The 12,191-nt window shown below is 38.3% G+C and overlaps 2 protein-coding genes across 10 annotated transcripts in view; both read left to right on the top strand.

Annotated features, from left to right (window-relative positions):
• Window positions 1-5,089, top strand: part of lztfl1 (leucine zipper transcription factor-like 1) — a 119,891-nt gene extending 114,802 nt beyond the window's left edge. For 5 of the 6 annotated variants that reach the window (XM_068217030.1, XM_068217029.1, XM_073940023.1 and 2 more), the window contains 2 exons: window positions 4,104-4,207; window positions 4,365-5,084. In XM_068217030.1, the coding sequence (XP_068073131.1) occupies window positions 4,104-4,207; window positions 4,365-4,383 (123 nt within the window). In that variant the 3' untranslated portion in view covers window positions 4,384-5,084. 6 annotated transcript variants of the gene reach the window in all.
• A 2,202-nt stretch (window positions 5,090-7,291) lies between these two features.
• The window catches only part of LOC103909745 (G2/M phase-specific E3 ubiquitin-protein ligase), a 38,722-nt gene continuing 33,822 nt past the window's right edge, over window positions 7,292-12,191 (top strand). For 2 of the 4 annotated variants that reach the window (XM_073941610.1, XM_073941612.1), the window contains exons 1-2: window positions 7,292-7,372; window positions 7,784-7,851. The gene's annotated coding sequence lies outside the window, so the exon portion shown is untranslated. Of the gene's footprint in view, window positions 7,373-7,780; window positions 7,852-12,191 lie in introns of all 4 variants that reach the window. The other 2 variants (XM_073941611.1, XM_073941614.1) reach the window with 2 other exon arrangements.

Here is a 12,191-nt window from a genome sequence, read left to right on the forward strand (position 1 = left end):
AGCCGAGCCTTCTCTGTCTGTTGCTGTGTGGAGAAGCCTGTGCCAGACACCTTTTACCTCCACCCCGCCCTCCGACTCCTGAGCGTCTCACTCACTCCCTCTCTCACTCACTCACTCACTCATGCTGGCATGCACTGTGGTCTCATGAGGAAACGCTGCTTTTTGATACAATGTTTTTCTTGCTCCCGAATACAAATAATTTTTCAAGTATTTGTTTGAAATAAGTATTCGTAAAAACATGCTATTCGTGCCTTTCAGAATACCTTATTCGGCTCCACCCATAATATATATATATATATATATATATATATATATATATATATATATATATATATATATATATATATATATATATATTAGAGGTGTAACAGTATTACAAACCAAACCGAAATATCGCGATACACCAGCCACGATAACTATCCCGCAATGCTTGTGCCATACCACGGTACTCTCACAGCCCTCGCTGCCCACTGTTGAGGTTGACGTCACTTGTCTCTAACTAATTGAATTAATTTAAACACATCTTTATTTTATCACATTTGAGTAAATTGTATTAGTATTGATGAGCTTTTGTTCGGTCACACTTTACAATAAGGTTCATTAGTTAATGTTAATTAATGCATTTACTAACATGAACAAACAATGAACAACACATTTACTACTGTATTTGTTCATGCTAGTTAACGTTAGTTCATGAAAATACAGTAGTTCATTGTTAGTGCATGTTAACTCATGGTGCATTAACTAATGTTAACAAGCATGGACTTGGATGTTAATAATGCATTAGTAAATGTTCAATTATGATTAATAAATGCTGTACATGTGTTGATCATGATTAGTTCATGTTAGTAAATGCATTAACTATTTAACCTTATTGTAAAGTGTTACCTTTTGTTCTAAATATTTTATTCTAAAGTTAGTATATTCCAAGTGCATGTGATGTCATGTGACTGGAGTGAGTGATCACACTCGGTTACTTTGAATGTAGGATGGCTGCATAGTATTGAGATTGCAGATTCCCCAGACACATTAAATCGCTTGTGTGGGAACATTTTGGTTTTCCAGTAGAGTACAGGAATGGTCAACTTTTTCATGAAACATACTTATAAGGAATAACATTTAAAAAGTGTGGTAATTTCACAATGTGAGGGTGTAAGAAAAAGACACTGACACAAGGGCGCCTGCAGGATTTTATTCCAATGTATGCACAAATCCAGCACTGCCCTGCCCCCCTTCCAATGACTGTCGTTTCAGTATTCAAACATTAAGTAACGAATGCATGAAGTTAAATACAAACTAATATTTTTTTTATAATTTAGAAAAATTCTGCTCTTTGTATCTTTGTAATTTTATCATTTTATTTTTGTTATTTTTAATATTAATATAGCGTAGCTACCCAGTATGTATTAAAGATCACAGAAGAAAAAAAACAACAACACAGAAACATGTTACATAAATGTCCAACTTATATTGAACTGAATTGTTAAAAAATTGTGAAAATTGCTCATTTTATTTTTATAAAACATTTTTTCGAGTAAAAACAATACCGACATTTAAGAATCTTTATTTATTTTATGTATTTATTAATTTGACTTGTTTTTGGTGCATCTATAGGCTATAATTTAAATCAAACAACAGTACATTGGACAGCTACATTGCAACTAAAGCTTTCAAATAAAAAGTCCAAAAATGTAAAGAAAGATTAGACTTTCTCCAGTGACGGCCGACATCACAACTAGCCCGTAACCGTCCTTCAGGTGGTCTAGCCAGCATTAAATTACAAAACAAGCCATCTGGCTTGACGGAAGTGCAGTTATTTCCTCATTGTTCAAAGAGTCTGCAAATTCGTGTTTCATGGATATAGGATGTACAGTATAGGTTTGTGGACATCGATGATGTTAAGTGTGTCTTTATTCGATGCACAGCAGAAAAAAGTTTTCAGTAGTGCATGTAGCTGTTGGTAAAGTTCTCTCCTAGATTAGAGCAAGTTTTTGTGCTACCAAATGTAGCGCTGCATGCAATAAACTCACATTCAGTCAGGCGAAGTGAAGGTCTCATTGCCTAGGATGTCAATCAAATTAATCAAGCTCTAGCCACAAATAAAATAATAGGCTATTTTATTATTCTAACATTTTAAACAACAGGTTATTAATTTTTATTATACATAGTTAGTCAATGAAATAATAACTTTAATAAATAAAATATGTTCTTAAGAATGTGGTGGGCCAGTGATTCTTTTCTCTGCCAGAGACTGTTCTATGGTTTTAAAACCCTTTTCAAAACTGTATCGTTTAGGCCTGTATCATTTTTTATATTAAATGTAGTGTAGTTCACTTGTGGATGTCTGATAACTATCTCGCTTTTGCTGAGTCAGGTATGGTAGCTTGGCATCAGAGCTGCGACATCAACGCACAGAATATGTCGGCACAGTGCAGCACCAGGCCAAGAACGGTTTGTAATCGTGATGCGCCGTTCCAGGCTAAGTGGAGAAACAACTTTAACGGTACCGAAGTGTTTTTAGGATGCTTTGGTACGATAGTGGAAAAGCAGGCCGCTGTAGTGTATACTGTTTAATAAACAATTTAAAGTATGTCACAAATAACTAAATAAAAAGCGGCATTAATTCCCGCCCTCTCATGGTAGGTACGTGCAGTGCGTACAGCCGTACGGCTGCAGGTGCCACTGCACTAACAACAGAACTGCCAACAAAAGAGATTTAATGTACAAAAAATTAAATAAGAATAACGCCCAAATATATACAAAAAACAGAAATATTTACAATAATAAAAAGAATATAATAAAGTAGCAAATTCAAACAAAGTATCAAACAAAAATTAGTTCAACTCAAGAGTAAGGGGACGATAGTGCAGCCAAACAAAATAAAGAAACAAAACAATTCTAACTCATGAATAGCAACTTATCTCGCTAGAAACTGGTGAAAAGAAAAGTAAGGAAAAGAAAGCTCTACAGTGTGATGCGCCATATTCTTCCCTATACTAAACTGTAGAAAAAAATAATAAAAAGCTGATGTTTACCTCTTACTTGATGTCTTTAACAATACATTTTCTACATGTTTGCTAAATGAAAGTTATATGACATCTTCTCTATTCACCTTACTCTGAGAAAAGAGTGAACCTGAGGAGGTAGGCCTATAGCTTAATTTGACGGGAAAGAGCTGAACCAAAAATTGCAAACAATCTAATCAATCAAAATGAAATGAAACAAATAAAAATCACAACATTTTTCAAAGTGGGCAAAAGTAATGCAACTTCATTTTACCAAAACGAAATTTATGCAAAAATCATAATCATGTCAGCAAAATACATTGAAAACAGGATCAAAGGAAATAGCGCTCCTCTTCGCTTTTCCTGACGTCCATTTTATATCACCACTCCACATCGCCCAATGATGATAGATCGGTCTCCCCACCATTCAGCTGTCATGAAGGCAGACCTACAGAAATGACAGGCATGGGGAGAGCGAGAGATTAGCACAAAGATCAAGCCTCTCACCTGAGAATGTGAACATCATGGTGTTTTGAAGAAGAACTTAACTTAATTGAATATTACAAATGTCCTTAGAAAGGACAAGCCTGTTTATCTTTTACTAGTCTACACTGCAGTTATTTATTTTATTTCAGTTTACTTCATTAAGATGGCTGCACTAAAGAGAATATTTTTTTCTGACTAGTCTATATTGGAGGTGTTTATTTAATTTTTCTAGTTTACTCGGGTATCCGGACTGTTCAAAAAATGTGATGGCAAAGTTAATAAATTAAGTGAATCTGTTGTTCCTTAGCACTGCTGTTAAGATGACATGAACCCTAACCCCACAGCAAACAGAAACCGAACCTAAACAAAACCAAACCGTGGCTCTAAAACCGTGAACCTAACAGAATCGTGCCATCGGTGTATCGTTACACCTCTAATATATATATATATATATATATATATATATATATATGATTTTTTTATTTATATGTATTTGTGTGTGTATTGTTTTATTATTATTATTTTATTTAAATAAACAAGGCAAACTTAAACAAAAACTATGTAAAGCGTCATGTGTTTGATAAATCATATTATGCTTTTTTATCCATTAAGGAACTGGAAAAGAAATTTCAGCAGACAGCTGCGTACCGCAACTTGAAGGAGATTCTCAATAAAAAGAATGAACAGATTAAAGACCTGAGAAAGAGACTACTAAGGTACAGTTAGAATTTATAATAATATAAATATAATATATATTACAAATATAATGAGTTCTATATAATATACCAATTATTATATTATATAATTGCTCAGAAAATGATATTGTTGAAAAAAAATAATTAATGTACAGTTGTGCCTTATTTTCTTTTTCAGATATGAATCAGCTGAGTGAACAAGCAACCCACAGGAAACTCATGAAGAGGTCATAAAGAATTTTTAAGCATATTTAAGCAAGCTGAAGTCTTTTTTTCTGTAAAGGGACACATTTAAAAAAAACAGGACCAAATTATGAGAAACAAGAATTTGCAAAAATAAACTGTCATCCCCATTGATGAGATGAGCTTTTTTGGGTCTGATACATAAGTTACACAATGTTGTAAGTTTTGCTGCTTTACACTAGATTAGAAATACTTCACTCAAACAAGAGCACAATTGATTGTAACACTTTAGTTGATCACATTCCACACTATAAACAATTTATTAACTAGCACTATTAGATTAATACACTACTAATTACCTGTTTATTAATAGTATAGTAGAAGTTGGGGATTAGGATTTGGGTAGGATTAGGAATGCAAAAGATTGTACTTTGACTACGAATGAACAGTTATTGTCTTAATAATAGACAGGTAATAAGTCAGTAGTAAATAACATGAATTGTGACCTAACTAAAGTGTTACCCAAGTAACTAGTTTTTCATTGTAGGGCTTGTTACTCAGATGTGATTTTTACATGTACCTAATTTTTACATTGAAGATTGTGGGCTCGCATTACTAAGGAGAAAACAATGTCCAGTGCTTTTTTCATGTTTACCTGATTAATATAGCTTCACTTCTGTCAGTTTCATGTTTCTGAGTAAAAAATAGCAATTGATATGTGCACATTGTTTCTTTCCATTTTCTTTTCTTTTCTTTTTTTTTTTTTTGTAAAGGTGTAACATTTAGGACTCCTTTTAATGTCTATTAAAGGATTTAACCTGTTATCATATAATGTATTCATATATATATATATATATATATATATATATATATATATATATATATATATGCATACATATTTCTGTCTGTCTAGCTGTATCTATTGCTTATTACCTCTGAGTGGTAAGGTTCAGTACTGTGCACATTTATTTCCTTTTCACTATCAAATGTACCAGAATAGCAAAAAAGCGCAGATTACTTTTTAGGAAATTAGCAATCCTAAGGGCAACTATAGCTCAACATTACAATACTAAGGATAAAAAATCTTGAGCCAGAACTTTTTTGGAGGGGGAGGGGGAGTATTTATTGTTATTATCAGCAAATATTGCTGATAATAACAAACATACAGTAATAAGAGCTTAAAGTGCTTAAAAAACTGATAGACTCTATTCAGTGATTATGCTTTGCACCATTTATTTAAAAGTACTGTCAAAGTACTGTCAAATAAAGTGTTTTTCTTCATCCATATTAAGGATTTCCTGGACTGTTCTACTACTTTTGTGAGGCATATCTTGAATTTCTGCTCAATGAATGAATGAAACAGGCATTACTTGCATTTAAAGTGCTAATGCCCACATTACCTTATTTTGAGGAAAACTGAAAAAAATCTCCCTCAAAAGAAATTTGAAGTAAACACATTTCTAGCATATAAATCTTTATTTTTATTTTTGTACTATTTTTGATAATTTTTATTATGTCAAAAATAGTAGCCTATTGAATATCAATATTTTGCAAGGTATTGAATTTAGAAATTCCAGTATCTTGACAACACTACACCTTAGCAGTGGCGTAGCGACGGGCACGCACCGCAGGGGGGCCCCGCGTGATTAGGGGGCCCCACGTCGTCGCGATTTTCAATAATTGAAAATCCAGGAACCGCAATAATCAAACTCTTGGGAACAACTGTGGACGGAACCAAAGTTCACAGGTCTGTGTTCTCTGAACACCTCTCAAGCGGTGGACTACTTCATTCTGATTGCTTGCCGCCGAACCGTGTCATAGCCAATGAAGACGCGTCACTGTTTCTCGCCGCCGGTTCTCGTTAAAAAATGAATGACTTCTGGATACTTTTACGCTCTCGCCGCTTTCGGTTTGTGATCGCTCCTCAGTTTGTGAAGGATTCCCCACGTTGTCGCTCCACTCCGCCTCCTTTCCCCGCACCTCAATTTGTGACATGAATATATACACTAGATATTGTATAGGGACCCTGTGCATGCGTCAATAGCGCCGCCACATTGGTACAGGGCTCCCAGGACAAATGTCATTCAACCGCACTAGTCAAGTGTTTTTACGTGAAGATGCGGGACTGTAGCGCTGTCTACGAGTGTAGTAACAAGCAAACAACGAGAACAAAGCACAAAGGCAGAACATTTCATAGATAGGACTAAGTTTTTTTTACGTTTTTGTATGTTCTGAAATTTGTGCTAAAAAGGTAGCATTATTGATGATAATACAGTCACTGCGTTCAGCATAAGGCAAAGTAGCTCCTATTCGCACTAAATACTCGGCTTATGCTAGCTTTGTTGAATAAAATCAGCAAACAATGAAAAAGAAATATGACAACGAGATGCTGCGCTGCCAGAAACTCGTATTATTGTCGACTAACGTTAGTGAACGAGTCGTTCATAATGGAGATTCATTCACAAACAAATCGCTCTCTCCATCAGTATGAGAAGTGAAAGCAGGAGAGAAGGTGTGTTTCAGGACATGATTAGATCAAATTTAACAGGGAGGGTTGATAGTACATTTCTGTATACGCAAACACAATCTTTTTGTCAGGAATGCCCGTGCGATCACTGATCCATCAATGTAGAAAAGTGATGTAAAATTATAATTTTCATAATTAAAAAAAAAATAAAAATACTAACATCCAGGAAAACTCCCGATCATAGATATATGTGTATATCTCTGGCTCTGCTGCCCCCAAACACCCCCGACCCCCTTGAAAACTGGGGGCCCCATCGGTGATCCCTGCAGGGGGGCCTCCGCATTTTGCGATACGCCACTGCACCTTAGTTAATCACTTTGTCCAACTGAACATGTTTTTAGCTTTGTATCGCATTGGATAACAACTCACAATATAAAATAAATCATATTTTTTAGATTTGAAGACATGCAGAAAATTACATTTTCAAAAAACAAACAGAAACTGCATATCAGGAGAGGACATAGGAGGCTCAAGAGGTATGATATGGCTCACAACAGACTATTTACTAATGTTTTTTTTTTCCTTTTTAGTGTTACAAGTCACAAAGCTTCAAAATCTATTGCTAAAAGTCAACTCAAAAGCCCTATTTATTATTAAACCATTTATAAATCTATTATAAAAGTAAATTACCTTTTGAAAAGGGTGGTATTTTAGCGGGGTAAATTAGAACATTATTTTTTTAATGGGGGTGGGGGGTAAGGGGGTGGATTGGGGGTCTTTGGGGCTAAGCCCCTTATCCCTTTCGACCCTAGCAACGCCCCTGGTTTAGACGCAAACAAAACAATATTATTTATAAATGGATTATACTTATCATCTAGGGAAAACGTTGAAAAATGCACTTATTTTCGAGATAGCACGCTCCTATGCCGACTGTTTTTTTAAAGCAGACTCAAATCCAGACGGTGGTGGTAATGCTCCAAAAAGCTGGTTGCCAACCGCCATGAAGATCAGAAAGGTAAGGAGTTACTGCTTGTGTACTGTATACTTTGCAAATTTAGTGCTTAACACATTTTTCCACAATGTTCAGTTGTAACAGTGTTTCAAGAGTTCACACTTAGATATTGCTTGACAGCTGTAAGCAGGTTTGGCATGCTGTCCCGGGAGAGAACCCTGACCTCGGAGATAGTTGAGCCCAGGGCTCCCGCCAGGTCCATAGAGCATGTGAGGGGAGTACGAGATCAGGTGGTTCTCGAGAGCTCCCCTTTTTGTAAAGGAGAAAAGGAGGAGAAAGGGGTGGATGGGGGGTTTCTTCGGAAAACGAAGATAAGGGAGTAATGTCTAGCTAGGCTACTTATAGTGGGTTAGGATAGATCTGATTGGCTAACTAATGAGTGTAGATAGGTGGCCAGCTGCTGTCAATTATATCACGTGCTCCTCTCGAAATTAGTTTAAAAACTTCACTTCAAGAGTTCACACTTAGATATTGCTTGACAGCTGTAAGCAGGTTTGGCATGCTGTCCCGGGAGAGAACCCTGAGCTCGGAGATAGTTGAGCCCAGGGCTCCCGCCAGGTCCATAGAGAATGTGAGGGGAGTACGAGATCAGGTGGTTCTCGAGAGCTCCCCAAATGCATGAAGCTCGGGACAGCAGCCGTGTATTCGAAGAAACTTCCCAAAAGGCTTGAAATGCTATATCCGGCTGCTGGATATAGTTATTTGAAAAAGAAAAGGTAAAGAGGGCTCCTTTGGAGCAAAGGGTGAAACAGGTTCCTGCGGGAACCCGAGCAGAGTTGGCTTGGGCTGTGAATACTCCTGCTTGAGTAGAGACTCGGGGAGACCCCTGCGGGGGTCAGAGCCATGGGGTGGGCGGGAATCCTGCTGGAGTCATATAAGGGAAGGGGAAGGAAGGACTCCGGCTGGAGAGGGTGGTGAAGGGTGGCAGGGGGGGCGGGGACTCCGAAGGAGTAATTTGGAACACTCCTTGCGGAGATAGAGCTGGGAGGTGGCAGCACTATATATAATTATATATTTATATGAAACATATAGATATATAAATATATAATGGGGTAATCTAGGACTCTCCTGCGGGAGAGAGAGCTGTATGTGCCATCTCCAGCTGGAGTCGGGAAAAGGAATGGTCAGTGAAGCCCCAGCTGGAGGGTGAAATGGCAGTTGGGCGATGACCCCTGCGAGGGGTCCGGTGCTCGGGATTAACTCCGCGGGAGTTAGAGCTTGAGGGTGACAGCACTATATATAAATATATATTTATATGCGTGGGTGCATATATATATACATATATATAAATAAATTTAAAAAATAAAAGATAAGTGTGAGAAATAAACAAAAATAAACAAATAAAAGCTAGGGCCGGGGAGGGTCGGTGACATGACTCGTGTCACAGCTCGGGGTTGGGTGAGCTATTTAGCTGGCTCCAGTAGGAGTCGGAAAAGATGAGGGGGAGGTGAAGACTCTTACTGGAGGGTGACGGGCGGTATAGGTGCTCTGGGGGTGTTCCTGCGGGAACAGAGCGTGAGGGTGACAGCACTATATATAAATTCATATTTATATGCGTGGGTGCATATAGATATAAATTTATATAAATAAAATCAAACAGAGAGAAAAATAAATGGTGCTATACTATATGTCATTATGGAATGACATATAATATAAAAAGCTAAGGCCAGGGCAGTAAGATGATTCCTGCGGGAATCGAAGCTCGGGGTAACGCCCCAAGGGGTAACGCCCCTTGACAAGGGGGCCTGGGCAGGGAGAGAACTCCTACTGGAGTTAGGTGAGTGAAAAGGGGGAGAAGGCTGAGTGCAAATCAGCTGGAAGGAAGAAAGGAAGTTCGATGGCTGGGTCATGCCCGCGCCCTTGGGAGACTGGGTAGTTCCTCTGCCCTCGGGAAGCTGGTATGGTTGGGTCGTATTCTCTCCCTGGACTAGGCCCATGTCCTTGGCCGCTGGGATTACTGCGTCTACTGGTGAGGGTCCTCTGAGCTTCCCTGAGATGGCTGTGGCTGAGTCAGATATAAAATTTGAAGGCGTCGGGAGACTACGTTCCTAGTGTTTGTATGTGATGTTACGATAGCCCTTGTGTGCTGCTGTGGTGGTGGCTCCAATTCTGAATGAGTGACTGGATTATGAATCTGGTGGGAAGCCTGAATAGTCCTATGACTTTAAGGTGTTTTGAAACCAAAAATGGTATTGAACGGAATGTGTGGATGTGTTGAGCAGTGAGAAACTGATGAAGTGTTCTGGGGTAACTTAAAATGTATAAATGAATGCTGACGCAAATTGTGTATGCTGTGGTTATGGGATTATCATCTTAAAAGGAGAGATGCAGTCAGCTGCGGCTCTGCTTCTGATACCAGTTTCTGAAAATAAAGCAAAAAGAGAGTCAGCGATTTCCTATGCAACTAGGAACATGTACAACATTAATTTTTTTTTTCCAGAATGTATTGACTATATTGCCCGTTAGAAGCGCATTGGCGGCCCCAATAATATACCCCACGAAGGGGGCAGCATCTGTGTAAAAAGGATATACTGAGGATGAAATTGAATAGCTAATAAATGAATGGCTTCTATTCCAGCACTTAAGGAAGGAAGCATAAGCAGGTCGCATGCTTTAAGCACCACCTGATGGTTACAAACCTTTATGAATTATTTTCTGTTAAACCAGGAGTCACCAAACATGGTACCGGTGGGCACCAGGTAGCCCACGAGGCTCTCGTGTGTTGCTCACAGGCCTGTTCTAAAATAGCTCACCATAACGCCGCTTACAAGTAAGCTTTCTCTAATATAGAAGTAATCATTTAAAAATGTAAATATTTGCAAAGATAAATAAAATAGTGTTGCACATTGATATATTAATTACAGGGTATTTCCTACCCTGTTAAATCATTGTTGGTAACTTTAAGAGAATCATAACATGATCAGTGACTTCACCTGGATGAATATTATTAGTTATTACCAAAAACTTAAATTATAATTAAGTAAATTGAGTAATTTGTTATTTGAGAAGGGTTTATCAAACTGGTAGCCCTCCACGTTAATCGGTGCCTGAAAGTAGCTCTTAGTTTCAGAGGTTGGTGACTCCCGTGTTAAACGCTAAAGACAACATTTTGAAGAAAGCTGAAAACCTGTAACCATTGACTTTCGCAGGAAGGAAATAATTACTAAGAAAGTCAATGCGGCTGTCCGTAGTGCCCAGCCACAATTCATGACACTTCGTATTCTGCCGCGCCGCGGAGCGCTATTTGTACAATTAATTAGTTTATTTGATAAAGTATGAATGCGTGAGTCTGGTGTGCATTAATCTACTATTCTCTGTCGTAAGCTCGCCGCGTCACTGCGCCGTCGGCGCCTCTGGTGCGCGACGCTCTTCAGGCAGAGTTTGTTATGGCCAAGATCGGATTTAGATCATTTCTCTTCTATTCCGGAGATTGCTGCTGCGAGATGAAGTTGGTGAGTGACGAAAAGGCATCCCTGCGGGATAATGCGCATGTGTGTTTGATGTTCTAAAATGGAGAGCAGTTTATGCTTAGCGTGATATTTCTTCCAGAATATAAAAGGGGACTGATTTGTCGATTTATTCAAGTATCTTATTAATGCTTGAAATTCTATCACTCCAAATTGATGCTTAAAAAATTCTATAGAAGTGCTTAAGCCGGAGGTTCTTCCGCAATGAGAATGCAAATATTAGAAAACCGGTCACTAGTTTAGCTGGGGGATATTAGGGAGAGAGAAACGGGGAACTTGTAGGTGAATTACGTGCAAACGCCGTAGTTATTGGCGAAATCCAGCGGATCGTTTTTAAGCATAAATGTGTGGGCTACTTTTGCATCCGAATGTTAAACGACTACGAAATATAATTGTGACCTCTGATTGCCAGAGATCGGGTGGCAGGTGTAATGTTGATGGCAACCGAGCGCTGCAGCCGTCTAGATTAGATAGATTGCTTGGTTTATAACGTGATAATTTAAGCATATTCATCAGGCAGAATCATGCTGTTAAAGCTGAAAAAGGCAGGATTATGAGGAGATGAAAGAGCCGTTATTAGACATTTTTGGAAACGTTCTAATGCCCATTTCAGATAGGGCTGGTATGGATGTGCTTAACAGGGAATTGCTCTGTGATTTCTGGTTTAGTGTTGGTGGACGGCTAGTGAGGTTGTGGGAAGGGAGCGCCGAGATCGCTGTGCTTCAGTAGACGAAACCTGGAATGAGAAATTCAGAAAATTAGGTCAGTTACAAACGTAATTCAGTAAAAGCATAAACATATTGACAAAAGTCGACAAGCAATTTCTGTTTTCACTAGGCTTAGCACTTGGCTGACGGCGTATGCACCGCCGCAGTA

Source organism: Danio rerio, chromosome 24 (genome assembly GCF_049306965.1).
Source record: "Danio rerio strain Tuebingen ecotype United States chromosome 24, GRCz12tu, whole genome shotgun sequence".
In the NCBI taxonomy this organism is placed as follows: Eukaryota; Metazoa; Chordata; class Actinopteri; order Cypriniformes; family Danionidae; genus Danio; species Danio rerio.